The following is a 21063-nucleotide window of genomic DNA, read 5'->3' on the forward strand; positions in this document are numbered from 1 at the left end:
TGTAAATTAGTAAAATTGTAAAAGAAATGGCTTACTGTTGTTTGTTGCATGTATGTATTATATCCCAAAACTAGGAAAGACACAAATATGAAATTATTGTATTATACACAAAGATGTTTGTGTTTGTCAATGGATAATTTTAAAAAATCTAAAACCTCTGAATGTTTAGGCAATATTACTATTTAATAACTTTACTAACATATGAAAATTTTACAGATAGTTAGTTTGTTTAAAAATAAAATGAGTTGTTTTTAGTGAAATTATTATAATAAATTTATGTATTATATATATTTATAATAAATTTAAAATATATTCAAGGGGGATGTTAAAGTTGTGGATAAATAATTATAGATTACATTTACAAATTAAAATTTAATTTATTCTAAAACTGGGGAAATATTCGAAAAACGCAACGTGTCAGCTTTCGCTTTATTGGTTAGTCTAAACAGTCCTCCAAGCTGATTGGCTATGAGACATTACTAAAGAACACTCATTCTTTAGTTCCTTCTATTTCTTACTTGTTCTCAAGCATTTTGTAAAATGAATCCATCTGCAATTGCCGGGCCAAGTTCCGAAAAACGGCTACAGATGACAGATATCCGTGAGTTGCTAGTTTGTAGTAGCGAGAGCGAAAGTGATTTGTCCTCTGACGACGAAATAGAAGAGGAAAAAGAAGGACGACAAGAAGAGATACCAGGAGAGGGATCATCTAGCGAAGACGAGGAAATCGGCTATTATTCGTTTGGAAGTGAGACGTGGATACCAAATGGAGGACCAAGAAAAGCTTTTTCCACTTTCGCAGAAGGTACGAATAAAAATTTAATTTCGGACAAGTCAAATATATATATATGTATACTGTTTATCTCCACTTAGAACAAAAAGTTATGATATTATGTTAAATATATTTTATATATAATATTATAGAAATATGTAAGTCAGAATATTATATATACAAAACATTTTCTACAATTTTAGGAGAATTGCTCGTTGATTTCGGCGAAAATCCAACTGCACTCCAGATATTTGAATATTTTTTCGATGATGAGCTTACTAAACACATCACTCATCAGACAAATTTGTTTGCCGAACAATCTACTCGAGAGAAAAGAAGATCATCTCTTATGAAACGTAGAAGTAGAGATCAGGTAAATATCAAATATAGAAAATTTATATAATTAATAACATATTAACTTATATTGTTTAATATAGGAATGGAATGAAACCAACACGGAAGAAATGAAGTTTTTTTTTGGCTTAATAATTTTACAGGGAATATTACAGAAACCCACCAATTCATCATTTTTTTGCAGACATCGAATCCTACAAACGCCCTTTTTTTCGAAAACATGACGGAAAATTGATTTTACCTACTAAGAAAGTTTTTACATTTTAATGATAATACGCTTTTTGTCCCAACAGCAACAAACAAACGGCTGTTTAAATTAAAACCTGTTTTTGATTATTTAATTCGGAAATGGCAATCAGCGTACACTCCCGGTAGAAACATAAGTATTGACGAAAGCTTATTATTATGGAAAGGAAGATTACAGTGGAGAGTGTACATCCCCAAAAAACGAGCCCGTTACGGGATGGAGTCATTCCAACTTTGCGAGTCCTCCACTGGTTACGTACATAACATGATATTGTATACAGGAAGTGAAACAGAGTTAAAAAACAACGTCCAAGGATTGGATATATCAAATCAGCTCAAATCAACAAAAATAGTGTTATCTTTGATGGATCAGTTATTAAATACGGGCTATATGTTATTTGTAGACAACTATTATACTTCTCCTGTACTTTTTGACTTGTTAGTTAATTTTAAGACAGATGCAATCGGTACGCTAAGAAAAAACAGAAAGGAGCTGCCAGAAGATATTAAAAAAAAGAAATTGAAGAAAGGAGATTTTATTGCATTTTACAGAAAAAAGTTGATGACGTTAAAGTGGCAGGATAAGAAAGAAGTATGTATGCTATCGACCGTACATGGTGCTGAAGTGGTCCCAGTACAAACCAGAAGTACGTCTATTCTTATATTCAGAAAGTAATTTTATATTAGCTGAGTTTTAAAATCTATTTATTTTTGAATTGTAAGGTGGAGAAGAAAAATTAAAACCACTTGTCTGTGTGGAGTACAGTAGAGGAATGGGGGGAATAGATCTAGCGGACCATTGTATTACAACTTACTCGATCGCGAGGACTCGCCTAAAAAAATATTATCAAAAAATGTTTCGTCACCTACTGGACATCACAATTTTCAATTCTTTTGTCCTGTATAAAAAGTGTGGAGGTAAATATGTTTGCCATTTAATCGCTTTTATGCGTTATGTATTGTAATATAATGTAATTCAGTATATATTTATATTTCAATACACATAATTTTACAGGAACACTTTCTCAACTGAACTTCCGGTTGCAGCTTGTGGACCAACTTACGGAGAAGTACCTCGGTGGAGTTACGAAACCAGTCGCTACAAGAAAACACATAAAAGAAATTACCCCAAAGAGACTCCTGGAGAGACATTTTCTGAGAGGGAATTCACCGACAAGTAGGAAAAGGCACGCAGCAAAAAAATGCATCGTTTGTACCAAAAAAGGAAGTAGGAAAGAATCATCGTATTCCTGTAAGCAGTGCGGCATTCCCGTGTATAAAATCTTGCATGGAAATTTACCATACAAAAGAAAATTTCTGGTGTATATATATATATATTTATATACTTTAGTCAAGTTATTTTTTCTACACTATTATATAAACAGAAAATGTTAAATTTATGTATACATATAATTTCAGAGAATACAAGTGCAAGGTTCGAGGATAAGTATTTCTACAAAATATTTATTATTTTACACTTTAAAAATTCAATTTTCCAGATTTTATAGATTATTTTGTATACTTTTAAAATTTATTCGATTTATTCATAAAAAGATTTTATTTAAGTTTTAAACAATTTTATATCTATATTTGAACTTTGATTGCATTTATTCTTAAATAATTTGAAAATTATCTTTTATTTTAAGCAATAATTCCTTTACATGTTTTATTCATAACAATTTTCTAATTTTTTTGCGAAGAATATCGTTTTTTAGGGATTGCATCATAACTTTCGTCCGTGTATATATTGTAATATTTTAGATTCAACATTTGTCGGTTTTGCAGTTTTTTTTTCATTGTCAGGATTAAGATTGTAATTTTTTTTAAATATAAATTTTGATTTTCATTACAAATAAAGTAATTTTTATAACTCTACTTTAGTGTTTTGTAAAATATTTTGTTATAGTAATGAAGTCACTCTACCATAAGTAGGACACTAGTCACCCAGTTGGCGGGATAAGCAGGGGCGATAATTAGTTTTCATGGAAGTATCAATAACTAAGTACTTATTCTATGATAGTTTTACAACCTGTCCGGCTCAAAGATCTAATTTCGAAATTAATCGAATATCGAAAAGTTTTAAGATGTTTATTGTAACATTTAATAATTCCAAATTATAAATACCGCTTGGATAAAGAAAATAAAATTGTTTTTTATAGCGCTTTCGTGAGATAGAACTGTAGGTCACGTGATAATCCGAAGGTCATCTCTCAGTAAGGGGTAATCTGTTCCGGTCTAAACTCATTTACAAAACATTGCACCTAACTTACAAGATGTATAAATTATTTTATTTGATGAAAGAGATATTTACAAAAAAATATATATAAAATAAAGCATTTAGATGAATTATATAAGCTTCTGTAAGACTATTTCGCATACAAACATTTTCCTCACTGCTTATAATAGATTCTGGCTGCAATTACAAATTTGCTAAACATTGAAAAATAAAATTTTACAGGTCGCTTTTTATACCAACTTTTCGGTCATTATTGATTATCAAAAATACCACTTTTACGAAGTGTGTTTAAACATTTCATAAAGCTGTTCATTGAAACTTCTAAATTATATTAGAACTGATATCACGTGACATAATACGTCGCCAGAGAAGTTGCAAGGAAGTTGACGTAGCTTCCGTTTCCGCTTTCCTTCAGACTCATTTACGTGGAAACGAACGTAAATTGTGGAACGTACGAAATAAGTTTGTACAAATTTTAAACCAATTTAGGTAACAGTTCGGCAAATAAATATTTGTGAATACATAAAAGCAACATTTAAAATTTTTGGATGAATTATTAGAAATTTGAAAAGAATTATAGAATGTTCTCGATAGACATATTGTGTGATTGTCTGTTTCTTCTGGCTTATTTTGTTTTTCTACGTGAAAATGAGATATCTTTTATAACTATTGATAATATAAACATTTTGTTTCATTATATATTACCTTCAATTACAGCTGCAAACTTTAACACATGGAGCATGTGAAAAAGTATTATTGTATCGATTACATTTTTATGAATACACCTGAGACTCATGACAATATATATTAACCTACTTTAAGTGTCAATATTTTATTTAGAATCATTTTAAACGTTATTATTACATCAAATTATGAAATGGAATGTTCCAAGTATAGGAGTAAGAGGGAGGGGAAAGAAGCCATGCGTGGGAAAAAAATGAGTTTTTATCTAAATTATAATAAAATTTACTTATATTTACGAGAAATATCGATAATTATCTTCTGGAGAAATGTATCTTGATAAAATTAATTATCTATATGAATGAAACTTTCAATAATACATTAGTTACAATGGCTGACATTCCTTTCTTACCCTTTCTGTAGTATGTCTTGTGTATTAAACATAGTTTCCTAGATTATAGCATAATAATGTGTAAAAAAACGGAAAATTCTGTTAATTTGTAAACGCAGATACTATCACATAACAAGCATACTGTATCCTCTGTATATTTAAAGTCAGTTATTCGCGATTGAATTTTTCTAAATAAACCTGTTTAATCCGTAATTTATTTGACAGAAAGAAATTGTTTATGGCCGTATTTCATTTATCTAATGTTTTTCTCGTGATATTATTTCTAATATCGGAAAAAAATATACATTTCTGATATGGACATACATCAATATTTTTAATTCTGAATATTATATTTCGATACTTTTATCTTTCTTCACTAAGAACAAAGTACTTTTATTTTAAAAAATTAACTTTTTACCAAGATAAAACAGTCGAAATGGGAACCAGGCTGAAAATGACAATGAGTATATGAGCTCTGTTCGAGGGATGTCAGCTTATTCGTCCCATCTTTGATATAATTCGTTTTTTCTGTATTTACACTCAATTTACGTAAAAATTATTCTATTGTCCTGATTATAATTAATAGCATTTTTTGTTTCTGTTTAGTAAATGGAATTTCACAGTAAAATATTCGGAAACGAAATTATAAAAGCCAAACAAATTAAATAGCTTAATTTTTACAATATCCAGTTGAAATGGATAAAAGCATTATTACATATTTATTATTTATTCGTGCACATCGACGTCTTTCGAAGAAATGATCATTTATTGTAGAGTTTTTATAAGCTGAAAATTATTCTGTTGTCTTTGATGAAGTTTGTTACAGTTTACTAATTTTTACAGAAACATTAAATTTTAAACGATGACATTAGTTAAAATTTGTTAATATGCAGACAAATATTAAACTTTAGACATAGTTCTTCGTATTTCTTGGTGATCACGTGACCGAAAGCTATTTCTATCTTGGCGGGAATTTTCCCACATTGATCTTTGTCATATCTAATTTGCATATTAGTGATAGTACATTACTAATCTTTATTAAACAGATCTAGACATTTTATTTTATTTAAATTTGACTGGATTAATTAAATAATTATATAAAATTTTCAGTGTTTAGTGGGAAAGCTTCAATCGCATTTGACATCGTAAGTTTTCCCATGACGTATAGTTGGCGGGAGAATTTGCGCAGTGATCTTTTTTATATCTAATTTGCATAATTATAGTGGTAAATTATTAATCTTTATTAAACAGATTTAGTTATCGTGTATTAATTAAATTCATCGAATTTCATGAAATAATTCTTTAAAACTTTTCGGTCATGTGATAAAATTTTTACAGGAGCATCACTATATGAATCAATTGGCGGCAAAATTTAATAGAGTGCGGTTTAATGGTTCTGTGTTTCTCGTTTTTTCGAAGTTCACTGCGATAAATTTTTATTACGTGGATTCATACATTTTGCATTGTTTTTAACGGATAAAAGGTGGAAATTTTACTCTGAATATAGAACTTGTTTTTTCAGAATATGCTACTTTACAGAAAGAAAAGTTGAAAATAATTTATTTTTGACAATTTGCGAGAACTGATCTTTGTTTGGATGTAAATGAAGGCATGTATTATAGGTTTACTAATTTATTTCTGCATATAATTATCTAGTTCTAATTTCGAGACATTTATGGTTTTTAGTGTTTATAAGCGTGTTATTTAGACATGTCTACCAATTTAGTGCTAAACGTAGAACTACATCAAAGAAGAATACAAACTTTAATTAGCAAGTAGTCCCTTTATTAGCAAACTAATTTGTTGGTAGATTTTTTTACATTTAAAGTGTAATTAGACGAAACTAAATGGATGTGAACATAGAAAGTAGAATATGGCAAGACTAATAGATAAAACTATTATTACATATTACTCGATCAGAAAAATTTATACTTGAAGAATTTTGTTTTGATAATTATGGCCTAGGGTTTATGTCGAAAATATTTTTCAGTTATATTTGTAATTACAGTTACAAATTATGTAAAATTCAGCTTGATATAATAATATATCATTCGAATAGTAATGGCGCTTAAATATTTATAGGATTAATTGAAGATTTCGAATATTGTTTGAGGAAACTGAGGAAGGAAAGAGTATCGACAGTTGTATAATGAACTGAATTTAAGTAAATTAGGTGACTTTGTATGTTTCGATGTAGTTTTTTATAATATTACGATATACGAACTTTCATTTTTTAGTATAATGTAATTATACTAAAAATTAAAGTTTTTCATTATTCTCCTACTTAATGATGTATTTATAATGTTTCTGAACTAAATAATACTTATTAAATTGAAATCCAAGCTTTACAAAGTACTATAAACATTAGAGAAGACCATTTTACTATAAACTACTACGTCTTACTACAGCTTACTCTAATGTTGATTTTTCAAAAAGTAGGTCAGACAAGGACCGTTAGACTAATGACGTAGGCTGTTTACTTTTTCGGGTTGCATCGGTGCTCTCCCGATAGCGTCATTTACAGAAGTCGCACCTACTTTTTTCTGACACGAGCCAATTAAGAAGATTAATTTTTTTAACCAATCAGATGACGGCGGGAAATTTAAATTCGATTTATGTCGATAGATGGCCGTCTAAAATTTCATATTTATTTTAATTTTCTCTCTTTTATTTAATTTCTCGAGAACTAAAGGATATTCCAAAACAAAGTTGGAGAACCCAACTACTCGTGAAAATTCTACGACTTCACGAAATGGTCCAGGTATTTTATAAGAATTTTTTAACGACTATAGTCGTCCCTCACCACTGCCACTCGATCGCCTTGGACGACTATTTACATCCCTCACTGTTAAGAGGTTAAGCAACAGCAACATAATTTAATATAATTAAACCAAATTGTTAATAGTCACTTAAAATTAATAATGTAAAGTCTGGTTAAATTTACTAATAAATTAAGTTTAAATTTTTATATAATTTTTTAATGAAGTTCTGCAAATCAAAGAAAAAAATTTTTTTAAACAAGATTTTGTCTAAATCTATTTGAAAAATTTTTTGAGTTGTTTTAATGTGTGAATATTTTTGTTCTCTATTTTGAGATAAAATGGCAATTATCCTTCACAATAATTAAACTTCTACAATTAAAATGTAACTGAAACTATGAATGCTTGTCTCATAGATTTGGAGACAAATGAATAATCTAATAAGCAAATACAAAAACAATAAAATATATATCACATTTCTTCAATTCTAGGATGCTCTATCAATTAAAATTTTAAAGAGCATAAAAATCACAACATAAATATATCTATAAAATTACCCACACCTTTGATTTTGAATGAAATACTAAAATAAAAGACTGTATTATGAATATTTACAATCTGCTATATTATTTATATGCTCTTCTATATACATAAAATACATTTTTGTTGCAATGCTGTATCATATCTTTTTGAAATATAAAATGGGGATTTAAATCAAAATTTTAGTTGAATTCAATTCTTACAGCATATTGATGCACATAAATGAAATGACACTCAGATAAACTAAGAATGTAAAGGTAATGTGATTATAAAAAAAAACACTACATGTATATATCATTTTTAAAAAATATATTTATTTATAAAAGAGTTTAGAAGTTTAGATATTAAAGAAATGATTTTAAAAATATTTTTGATATATTTCTTTTGTAATGACAACTACACTATAACTCATTCTTTGAAGTTATCAAATTGGCATATTTCTCTTGATATACGCTATATCTTGATTTCAGAAACATTAAAATGTGAGAGTAATGCATATACTAAAATTGAAGATATATAGTAATTACTTAGACATGAAATACTACATTAAAATTATTTTTACTAGAAGTTTTTCAATATTTTAATTAAAATTAGTACAAAAGAATCTGTTAATATTTTGCAAAGATTTAAAATAGTACTTTAATTGATATTAACTTACCATCTATTCTTTGGGTCAATTCTTTTAGAAGATTCACTTTACTTTGTATTCCAGGCTGGGCAAATGTATAGTTGTCTTGAATACCATCTAGTAATTTTGACATACACCAAAAACTATCTGTTTCAATTTCTTGAAGTTTATCTCTAGACAATTCAGAAACATCATATTCTTCAACTTCAGTATCTATAAAATATTAAAAGTAAAATCGAAAAATACATAAATGTATATATAATTATAATAGATCAACATATAAAATTTAGTAAGTATATATAATTAATTTAAGAAAATAATCTTTTTATAATAAGTATGCTAAAATAAACAGTATTTCATTAAATTATTGATATAATGATTTTATAATTATATTTAAAATTAATAGATACTTTCATAACTTTATCATATATAGAAAATCAGTAAAAGAGTAAAAGATAGCAGGTTATTTCATTATATATTAAAAAAAATCAAATGTTTCATTGTTGTAATTGTGTCATACGATATTCCTAATAAGTTTAATATAAAAAAATACAAACCAACAGTATCAATCATTTATGATTTGTAACATCAATAATTCTAGAAATTTAATATAATAACGATTAAATACAAAAACAAAAATCAAAACAACATAATGTCATGAAATTGAGAATTAATTCAAGTAGATAATATAATTATTTAATTTCATTTTTACAAGCAAGTGAAAATATTATAAAACTTTAATAAAATGACATTAAAAATCAAAGGTTAGGATGTATTATTATTATTATTATTTTGTGAATGAAAAGATATTTACAATAATAAATAAGACAGAAAAATGCTTTTATTTTTGTGTGTAAATGCAATCCTGATAATTTGTTATAGCAAGACATATTGTTATTGATAATATCTAAGGTTCTAGATTGTTTATGACGTAATCATTTTGTTAACATGTGATTAATTACAAATTCCTTTATGTTTCATACTTTTATATTTCTTTATTGCTTCACAAAATTTGAATCAGCTTGTCAAAAACTGATCAAATTCTGTATTTATTTTAGAATAATTGTCCATTTGTAAAAGAACCTACAAATTTAATAAATTAGATAATATTTATTACCTGGAGGAACAACTTCTTGTAAAAAGACAACAAAAAATGGTGTTACAAGATCATTCATTCCTTGAACATAACCACTGGCAGGATGACAAATGGCCCAAATGTATAATACACGTTCAAATGCCTAAAAATACATAAAAAGGTAATAATTGCAATTTACATTTTATAATTAATAAAAAGTATTACATTAATTTTGTTTAAAAAACATATACTATTTCATTCAAAAGTTATAAAAAAGCTTCTAGTTATACTTTAATATCTACTCTTTTCTTCAAATTCAAAACAATAAATAGCATAAACATTCACTAACTTATCTTGCTCATTTTCAATATCTTTGCCAACATAATGCTCATATTTATATCTCTGAGCAAATTTATTGGGTTGTTCAGAAAGTAATTTCGTTTTTTAATTACTAGAGGAATTATATGTATTTTTACCAGTCAATTTTATTTTAAACCACATTTTCATTATATACTTCGACAGCTGACATTTTAAGGCTTATTTGTAAAAAATTTTGTTTGATTCTGTACAATTGTTTTTTTTCAGTGACCCATCAAATATGGAAAATTGAAAACATCATTTTCAGCATATTTTGCTTTTTTATAACTAAAAAATCAAAATGCTGTTCAAACAAGAAAAAACTTGTGGTACATGTTTGGAGAAGATGTGTTGAGAGAAAGACAGTGCCAAAACTGGTTTACAAAATTGCGTTCTGGCAATTTTAATATAGAAGATACACCACGTTCTGGATGACCATTTGAAGCCAATGAAAACAAAATAAAAGTACTGATTGAAGCAATCTGCCATATAACAACACGTGAAATCACTAAGAGATTGAATCTGTTAAATTGAACAGTTTATTACTACTTAAAGCGAATTGGTTTCGTTTCAAAGCTCGATATATGAGTTCCACATGTTATTAACGAGAGATGCTCTCTATGGTTGAATTTAAAAAAAATTTTTTTTGAGCTTTTACCAGATAATTTAACAATTGATTCGAAAGTGTACTGCCATTGGGTAAACAAATTGAGTAATATCATCAAACAGAAAAGGCCAGAATTGATCAACAAACAAAGTGTACTGTTTTACCATGATAATGCCAAATTTCACACAAGTTTGGTAACTTGTCAGAAACTGTTATAGCTTAGATGGGGTGTGTTATCACACTAACCATATTCGCCAAATCGGGCGCACACAGATTATTACTTGTTCTGGTCTATACAAATTTTTTCTAACTGTAAGACATTTACTTGAAATAACAATGTCAAAAATCACTTAGATCAATTTTTTGTAAACGATCAAAATTTTTATGAATGTGAAATCATGCTACTACCAGAAACAATGACAACAGGTATTTGACCAAAATGGTCAATATATAATTCAATAAAATATTTATTTATTATAAGAATATTGCATTTATTTTTCTATGGAAAAAATGAAATTACTTTCCGAACAACCCAATATAAACAAGTCTTTGAAACTAAGAACTTTTACATTGAAGAATTTAGTACAAAAAATTGCTTAACATCACTATGAACAATACATGTACAATCTCACTTTCCCTATAAATGCATTATTACATTTTACACAGTGTGATGTACCAATTGGCATACTATTTTCTACTAAGCCTAATTACCATTCATCTACCAAGGAAGAGATTAACCATAGCATTCTTACTCTTTCCCGAAGAGATTAACACAAAATATGCTGAAAATAAGCAGTATATTCAAACACAAAATACACTGATACAGAGGTTATGCTCAAAATAAAATGAAATAAACATTTCTATAATTTCTATAAATCCTAAATCCAGGTTTAGGAAAACTCAAAAATTACCTTAAAACTGATCAAACAAATTTGTTCAGATAGCATAAATGTAAATCAATACAACTAATTTGGAGCTAACAGAAATAATATTTATCAAAATAAATAAAACAAGGGTTAAAGTGTACCTAGGTAACCACTACAATGGCACTTCTGGTCACCATCTTGTTTAACACTGCAACTGCATAGTTACAAAACGTTGAAATACAAAAATCACCAATTTGAATTCTATGAGTAATTATTTTTACTATATAAAACTAATTATTTTCCAAAAAGATTTTAATACTCACCAAATCAGGGTTTTTAATCCTTTTTCCTTCTTTTCTGTCCATGACTTGATGTGGTAACTGTCTCAGATATATTCTTTCTTTTGCTTATTGCTTTGACATTCTTACTCTCTTTTGCATTAACTTTTTCCTTTCCATTTTTTTCAATCTTCTTTTTAAAAGATTTGGGTGCTGCAGGCACTGTTTCCAGTTCCTTCCATTTTGCTATTTTTCCTGAACCTGGATAAATCCAACTCAAATGTTGTATAAACATTTTAAAACATTTCCCTGGTGGTTTTAAGTGCCATTTCACAAACTTTTTGTACATGAAGGAGTATAAATACAAAACTGACATTTCCTTGGTATAATGTACAGGTAGATTTTTTCTATTTTTTAACAATCCCCATAATCTTTCTACTTTCTGGGTATGCTTACCTGTTGCTGAATTGACAAAATTTTCTGGTTAAAGTTTACCTAGGGAACCCCAATGGCCGCGCTTCCGGTCGCCATTTTGTTTACTGTACTACGCACGCGTACTATGTTCAAAAACTTATGCAAATTAGTTAGTATTTAGAATTTATTGAATAAATAATTATCACATTAGTAAATAATAAATGTTTCAAGATTATTTTACAAGTTTCACTAACTATAAAATAAAACAAATCTTTACTCACGTGTTTGACGCTCTGTCATACATTTCCTTTTCGTTTTTTCTCACTTTTGTTTGATTTATGATCCTTATCGCTGTTTTTTCTCTTTTTACTTGATATTTTTACACATTTTTTAGTTTCACCACACGAATGTGCCTTAGTTTTTTTAACCTTCTTACACTCGTCATTTTGTGGAGCAGCTGGAACAGACTGGTTCTTTCCATTTTGGCTCAATTCCAGACCCGGGATAAATAAAGCTCAAATGTTTTATAAAAATTTGAAAACATTCCCCTGCAGATTTCAATTGCCATTTGTGATATTTTTTATACATAAAAGAATACAGATAGGATTCTGACAATTCCTCCATATAATGTACCGGAAGATGTTTCCTGTTTTTTAAAAATCCCCACAATCTTTCGATTTTCTGAGTGTTGGCTTCTGTTTTTGGATCCACGAAATCTTTCGAATGGTTTACAGTTAAATGATCTATATCCAAACCTTCTAAATCATTTATATTGTTGTAACCTTTCCACTCATCTGTTATCACTGTGCTACCTGAATTAACAAACCTTGAAATCACCCAATTCAGAGTATATTCATTTCTGTTGTTTACTTGGCATATAAAACAGGTATCATCTTCTCTACATATACCTCCTACAACCCACCTCGTCCCCTTCAATTTTCTACCTTTCTCATATTTTCTCTTTGCAATTACTGTTTCGTCTATTTCCACAACTTTATTTATCCCGCCAATCTTAAAAGTACATAGGTTATTAATAGAAACCATCAGAACAAAACGTAAAAAGTTTGCCCAATCGACTGCTGTTTTTTTGGAGATTCCTGAAGCTCCAGCAGCAACAGTTAGCGAACACTCTAAACACAATAGGTGCCAGATAAATGACAAAATACTCTCCCATGACAAACGACCACATTTTCCTTTAAAGGTTCCTTGGAATGCTGAATAATTTGTCTTGCAAACATTACATCGCATCGATACAGAGTTTTTATCTGCTCTATACATTAATCTACGACGTTTTCCACATTTATTGCATACTTCTTCTACATGTTGCAAATTCAAGAATATTGCAAATTTCACATCACTCGGTATCTTCTTATCTATCGCCAAATCATCAAAACCAGAGTACATTAGTCGAAAGAATTGTCCAGTGGTACAATTCTTCCAAAAATTTTCCGAATTTATGTCTGCAGTAGCCGTTATCTCACCAAAAAAGAAAAACTTCCGACAACAAATACGAATATGATAAAATTATTAAATTTGCAACACATTGCACAATTAAAACTAGAGGGAATAGAAACTTACCTATTTACTGTAAAAAATAACAAAAATTAACACTTTTTCTACAAAAATGTTTAACTGGTCAAAAAACCACTCACAGCAGTCAAGCTGTCACAAAAAAACAAAAAATTTGCATATGATAGCGTTATTTAAAAATTGCGCCATCTACACCGAATTTCTAACATCGCCTGCCGTCGAGATTACCGGAAGCGCGGCCACTGGGGTTCCCTAGGTATACTTTAACAATTTTCTGAATGATTAACAGTCCTGTGTTCTATTTCAATACCTTCTAGGTCATTTATGTTATTGTATCCTCTCCACTCATCAGTCCAGTCATTACAATACTTCCAGATTTGACAAAGTTAGAAATTATCCAGTTGAGTGTAAATTCACTTCTATCATTGACCTTACAGACAAAGCAAGAATCATCCTCTCTACATATACTGCCAACTACCCATCTCATCCCCCTCAGTTTCCGTCCCTTTTTGTATTTCGTTTTTGCAATAACAGTTTAATCAATTTCTATGGTTTTATTTGGACCACCAATTTTGAACGATGACAAATTATGAACAGCAACCATCATTACAAACCTTATGTAATTAGCCCAATTGATAGCTGTTTTTTTAGTTATACCCACAGACAAAGCAGCAGTACTTATTGCATATTCTAAACAATGATGATGCCAAATGAATGATAAAATATCGGCCCAACTTATGTGTCCACATATACCTCATAAACGTTCCCTAATATGCTGAATAGTTTTTTTTTTTACAATTATTACATCTCACCATTACAGAATTTCTATCAGCTCTGTAGATTAATTTCCGACATTTCGAACAATTAACACAAACTTCTTCAATACCCAACCATACAGCAAATTTAACATCTGAACTAATCTTTTTGTCCAAACCTAATTCATCAAAATCTGATTCCATTAGGCAAAAAAACTTTCTAGAATTACTGTCGCGTCAGGCCCATCCTAGTCTCGTGTAATGATTAATTAATTTTCGTAACTCTCACCTGACCGTCTTGTTCGTACGCCAGGTTCCCTGTCGTATGTCCAATCAAGCAAAGTCCACTAAATCTGTCTTTAGATTTTATTCACACAAAACAAAAATCAACTACTGTATTTACATCAATCCGGTTATAAGTGCATTCCACTATGTTCCCGCGCCTTTGGTACTTAACAACTTTTCTTCTTGGTGTTGCCAACTCTCGACAAAAACCAAAATTCCCGCCATCTAGTGGAATGAACTGGTCAATTACAATGGGTCCAAAACTCGTCAGAATTAAATTCAATTTCAGACATTATGTTGTTAAAAGTAATTATAAAATTTAAATTTCCTTGAAATATCGAAACAAAATTAAGAATTATTACCAACTCCAAGTTTTAAATTTCTCTTTAAACGTTATAAACGCAATTACAAAAAGAATACCTGTGACACTAACCAATTCTTCAAAAAAAGGTATACTCACATCTGCATAATATCACATTTGCAAATACCATTAATTTACATAAAAAAAACCAAAAATCTTTTAGTGGTGCCATCTACTTTCTTTTTTCATACACAACTGTCATCGAGATTACCGGAAGTGCCGCCATTGGGGTTACCTAGGTACGCTTTAACTAAAAGAAGTAATCAAAGAATGACCTGAAGTTTGTTACAAAACTAATTAATTATAAATGGCAAACAACTACATCTACAAAGAAGCCAAAATTTCTCAAAATCAATCAGATAAATATGACTATAAAAATATTCATAATACAAAACTTACCATATATCTTGAAAAAATAAAGTTAGATAAAACAAATAACTAATTTAAAATAATCATTAATATATTATTGTATACAAATAAATGTTAAAAAATTATGTTGTATTACCTTTTTAAGTCCTTTTATATGACTTAACAAATAAATAATAATGTAAATCATTCAAAAAATTCTCCGCGTTTATAATGCCTGAATAGAGACCAGTTACCCTCAAAAGACTTCCTGGAAGGCATTATTCCCGCGCGTTACGTCCATCGTAATAAACGTATCCAAATACTAGCCAATGAGCTTACACATTCCATGAGGCGAAATAGCCAGAGAAGCTGATCCCCTACTTGCTACTAAACAAACAAAAACATTAAATTAAAAATATACACGATAATTTTTATGAACTAATGAATATGATTGTTATTAAATGATAAAAAATAAATACTAACATTGCATTTAAATATACAGTGGTGCCTCGTATAACGTACGCCTCGAATAACGGACGCTGCGAACAACGGACTTTCTGTTTGGCCGTTACGTGACTCGAGCGACGGACTGGCTGCGAACAACGGACTTTCCGGCATAATTGGTGACTGCTCCATGGATGCGTTCTTTAATAGCGGTCGCTCTGCTTCTCCGCTACTACGGGAGTGCGCCGCAGTTTGTAGGCATTTAGGAACGACGGTGAAAGAAAGAAAGATGGCGGCGCCCGCATTATCGATAGTATCGTAATGGAGGAATCTGTTATTCTAAAATAAAAGCTGTAAAAGGCAAAAGAAAGGTCCCAATTGTAAAATTTAACCATAAAATGGATTATTTGTTGAAAGAACCTCGAAATAATATTCGTAAAGACACTTACATCACCGCGTGCGCTAACTCGCGCTTTCACAATTTCTAAATTCTCATTCATAAAACTACATAATGGACCCGGAAACGAAACTATCTGAGCCATGGAGGATGCCATGTTGCTTTCCACCGTAAACTGCTGCTACAAGCGGCCGTTTCTGCCGTTCGACGGCGCGCACTCCCACCGGAATTTAGGAACGCGTTCCGCAGGAATTTTTAAACGAATGTCGCTCGCGCAGAGTTACGCGGTGAAATAAAAGAACGCACCCCTTGTTCATTTTTTTATGATACAGTACGGTTATTTTATGCTGCGGAACGAATTAGATGTTTTAACATGTATTTCTATGGGAAAATGCGTTTCGTATAATGGACGTTTCACTTAACGGACGTGCACCTGGAACGGATTAAGTACGTTATATGAGGCACCACTGTATAATGAATAATTTTAATTAGGGAGCTTAGTAAAAGCCGATGTGGGCACTAAGAGGGCCTTTTTACGCAAGCCCATTATGGATTCGGCCAGGACCACAATGGGCAGCCGGGTGGTGAGGGAGGGGGCCCAACAAATTCAGACAGCCTCCCCACGAAAAATTCCTGGAGATTTTTCGGTCCGTCCGGATTCGATCCCGGGTCCCCAGAGCAGTAAGCTGCCACTTTGACGGCTTAAACAGCACATTCAATCATAAAAATAAATGCAGTTTATTCTTCATTCGTAGAGTATCGTTGATGATTAAGCTGGTACAAAACTAAAATTCAAATTTAGAGAGCATTTGATGTGTAATTTAATTGTATAGAAAAGTTTTCAGCCGCAGAACATGAATTAGAACAATATCAGAAACTACAATTGTATAATTATACTGATAAATTTCGTTTCCTAATATATACCCCATTCTGAGATATTAAATGAAATAGATGCAAAAGAAACACATGCGTAAATATTCCGAGTATCAGCTTTTTGATTTTTTTTTTTTTTTTTTTGAGTTTGTGGAGTCTCAAAACATCTAGATTCTAAAAACTCTAAAGGTCAAATGTGACAAGATTACAATGTTGTACAGTACATTCGTGGGTGATTAAAAAAGTAAGGTAACAAAAGCTCTCACGAGTGTCATATTCTTCTTCTTTTTCGAATTTCCCATTAGGGCAGCAGCAGAAGACCACAGCTTTATCGCACAAGCAAACAACTATTGCGTCAGACTCTTGCTATATCATTTTGAAAATGGTTGCGCTCACAGAAACGTGGTCAAATGTGGAAGTGCGTAGTGTGATTTGGTCTGAAGGGCAACTCACCAGTAGAAATTTATCGTCAACTTGTTGAGGTGTACGGTGGTAATGTCATGTCACAAAAACAGGTGAGGGTTTGGTACTGTACACTGAGTTCGATAAAGGCAGGACAGATGTGCAAACTGCGAACTGAGAAAATTGAATTGTTACGGTGTTTCAAGTGGAAGGTACTGGAACATCTTCCCTAATAGCCCCAACCTGGCATCCTGTGATTCCATCTTTTCGGAACATTGAAAAAGCATCTGGGTAATAGACGATTTCAAACTGATATGAAAGTTCAGCAAACCGTAATGGCGTGGCTGAAGGGACTTGACGCAGATTTCTTTTCTGCCGACATCGATGCCTTGGTATATCGTTGGAATTGTGGCTGTACGCCATATTTTTGTACATATGTATTTTAGATTTAATTAGTTTTAATTATTTTCTCTCTTTCTTAACCCTTCTTTCTAACTTCCTTTGTTCATTGTTCTGGCTTCTGGGAACGGGGGCTTCCCACTCCCCACCCACCAGGGGGCCGTGTGGAACAAAGAGTTCGAGTGGAGGACGAGTCAAATCTGGGTCACGAAGGGTCACTTTTTCCCCGGCCGGACACGAAGAAGCACGGACGAAAACGGCGAGCTCGTGAGACGGAATTCTACGAGGGCCGAATGGAGAGCCGTGAGGTGAGGATCTGGATTCTCGAATCAGAGACACCGAAAAGAAACTATCCTAGAAGATTTTTTTTAAAACATTGACGAACCCAGAGACACGCAGAATAAGGCACCAGCCAGCATCGAGTTCAGCGAGAACAAGGGTACCCCACTATCCTATCAATTCTTCTCATTTCCCTATCTCTATACTTTTCTATCCCTAGGTTTAAGTTAGTTAAGGATCGCGCGGGTTACATTAGTATTGTCGGGCAAGTAGTTTTCAAGGAGCTTGCCTTGGAAACTACTTGCTAAAACAAAACAAAGTAAAACAAGCTACTTGGGTTATTGTTACAATCGGACAGTAAGAGAAATTGGACTGAGGGAATCCAAAAGAACTCATCTGTATATATTATTGATCGCGAAATTAAATTTGTTTTAATTGAATTCACGTGTCTGTGTATTCCTATCGCGCTTCACACTTTACAGAATAAATGTTTGGACAAACATGGTGACTATGTTGAAAAATAATATGTACCAGTGTCATAATAATCTGTATCACTGTATCTGCCTGTGAAATAAAATTTGTACAGGCGAGCTCTTGTTACCTTACTTTTTGAATTACCTTCGTATCATAACTCTCGGGAATGTAACCCATGTTGTTATAACAGCCAGGGTACACGTAAGAATAAAAAATCTTTAATTAGTTTAGATGATACATGGCATGGGGTACTGAAATTACAATCACATTATTTATTTATTAATATTTAATATCAAGCAGTTAAAAATAAAATAAATTATTTTTATATATTATCGGATATTAACACGTTAGGGTAAGGACTTTATATCTCTCTCTATCAATATTAATACGTTCGAGTATTGATTGATATTTATCTTTACAAGATATAACGATAAATCTCCAAACAAATTTTTTAAAAACACTTTCCACCCTGTGGGCACTAAGAGGGCCTCTTTTAGCAAGCCCATTATGAGTTCGGCCAGGCTCACAATGCGGTGAGGGACGGGGGCCCGACATATCCGGACGGACCCCTCCTGAAAAATTCCTGGGGATTTCTCGACCCGTCCGGACTCGAACCCAGGTTCCTCAGAGTGGTATGATTCCACCTTGACCGCTCGCCCATCCGACGTTTCTCCAAACAAATAACGAACATTAGTGACAAAATATTTCGGTAAAATTAGGGGAATAAAAAATAAAATTTAAATTTGAATTTCTAAGAAATTTTAAATTAGGATTAATTTTTAATATCATTATTATTGAATTTCGCCAATGTCTTAAATAGCCTAACGCAAGAACTATTTCTACGCATTTGTGCAAGTATCTTTTCAATCTAATAAAAATAATTTCTAAAACATTTTATCTGAATTTAGAAAGGAAACATTTTCAAATTTCTCGTATAAATATATTCAATTTAAACAAATAAATAATAAATAAAGAATGGCTTTCTTTAACAATTGTATTTGCTGGCCCTAGGACAATTTTTATACTCTAGAACAAACTGTTGCCACACGTAAAACAAAATAATAGTAAATGTTGTTTTTTTTTTTTATTTACTTTATTATAGATGTATTGAAATAAACTATCATCTTAATTCTTTCCATTTGTGGGCACTAAAAAGGACTTTTTTTTCTCAGGACAATCATACTATGTAGATTCGGCCAGGCCAGCAATGTAAGCATTTGTGTGATGGGGACGAGGCTCGATACATCCGGATTATTCTACCCCGAAAATTTTCATAAGACCTTACAAATTGAACTACTGCAAAGTTGTATTGCATTCAAATATGCCTCCGCACTGGAGCAAGAGATACGTACAAATTTTGTGACAGATTTTGACAAGAGATGAGAGAGTGTTAACAGAATAATGATGTCCTAATGATTATCAAAAATTTTTCTATTTGAAATAATTTTTTTTTTTTACCAAAATTATTACACAGAAAAATTTTGATCAATGATCACACAGCAAGTTCTTGCTTATTTACATAGTACAATTTTAAAGTGCTGTACTAAATATGCTTTTTTGGAAGTGCTGTAGTAGTAACCTTTTAATACGAAAGAATAATGGAAACAATTTAACTTTTACAGATACGGAGTACAGACGGCCGGATGGCCGAGCGGTAAAGGTGGCAGCCCACCGCTCTGGGGGACCCGGGATCGAATCCGAACGGGTCGAATAATCCCCAGGAATTTTTCGGGGGGTGGTCCGTTCGGATATGTCGGGCCCGTCCCTCACCACCCGGTCGCCCCATTGTGGGCCTGGCCGAACCCATAATGGGCCTACTAAAAGAGGCCCTCTTAGTGCCCACAGGGCGGAAAGAGTTAAAAAAAAAAAAAAAAAAAGATACGGAGTACAGTGGTTTCCCATACTTCCAATTTAATTCGTTCCAGCAATCTGTTCGAACTCCGAATTGTTCGAAGTCCGAATAATTTTTTCCCATTAGAAATAATAGAAAGTAAATAAAACAGTTTACGGACTGTAAACAATACCCAATTCGATAAACTTACACATCAAATTGAAAAAGTTTAAGATAGAAAATAACACAAATGCTTCAAGTAATAAATTAAAACGCAAAAGCAACGGGCAATTATTTACTGTGACACTGCAAATTGCAGCCTGGCATTGTGACAATAATTCTAGCATTGTGACAATTCATTTTTAATTTATTTCATTTAAAACATATGCCAGGGGTGGGCAGTTCAGTGGGAGCCGAAATGTAAGTTTTGCAAAATGCATGGGAGCCGCAGTTCTGTACTGTCGTGGCGGATAGTATGTTG

At 31.3% G+C, this 21063-nt stretch overlaps 1 protein-coding gene across 1 annotated transcript; it reads left to right on the top strand.

Moving 5' to 3' along the window:
- The first annotated feature begins 724 nt into the window (after positions 1-724).
- On the top strand, positions 725-3101 carry LOC136976568 (piggyBac transposable element-derived protein 4-like). The gene is made up of 6 exons (XM_067271901.1): positions 725-805; positions 976-1145; positions 1210-2019; positions 2096-2290; positions 2388-2624; positions 3088-3101. The coding sequence occupies exons 3-6, from the start codon at positions 1590-1592 to the stop codon at positions 3099-3101; spliced, it is 876 nt and encodes a 291-aa protein (XP_067128002.1). The 5' UTR covers positions 725-805; positions 976-1145; positions 1210-1589.
- The last annotated feature ends 17962 nt before the right edge of the window (positions 3102-21063 follow it).

Source organism: Centruroides vittatus, unplaced genomic scaffold (assembly GCF_030686945.1).
Source record: "Centruroides vittatus isolate TY-2023 unplaced genomic scaffold, ASM3068694v2 contig_401, whole genome shotgun sequence".
In the NCBI taxonomy this organism is placed as follows: Eukaryota; Metazoa; Arthropoda; class Arachnida; order Scorpiones; family Buthidae; genus Centruroides; species Centruroides vittatus.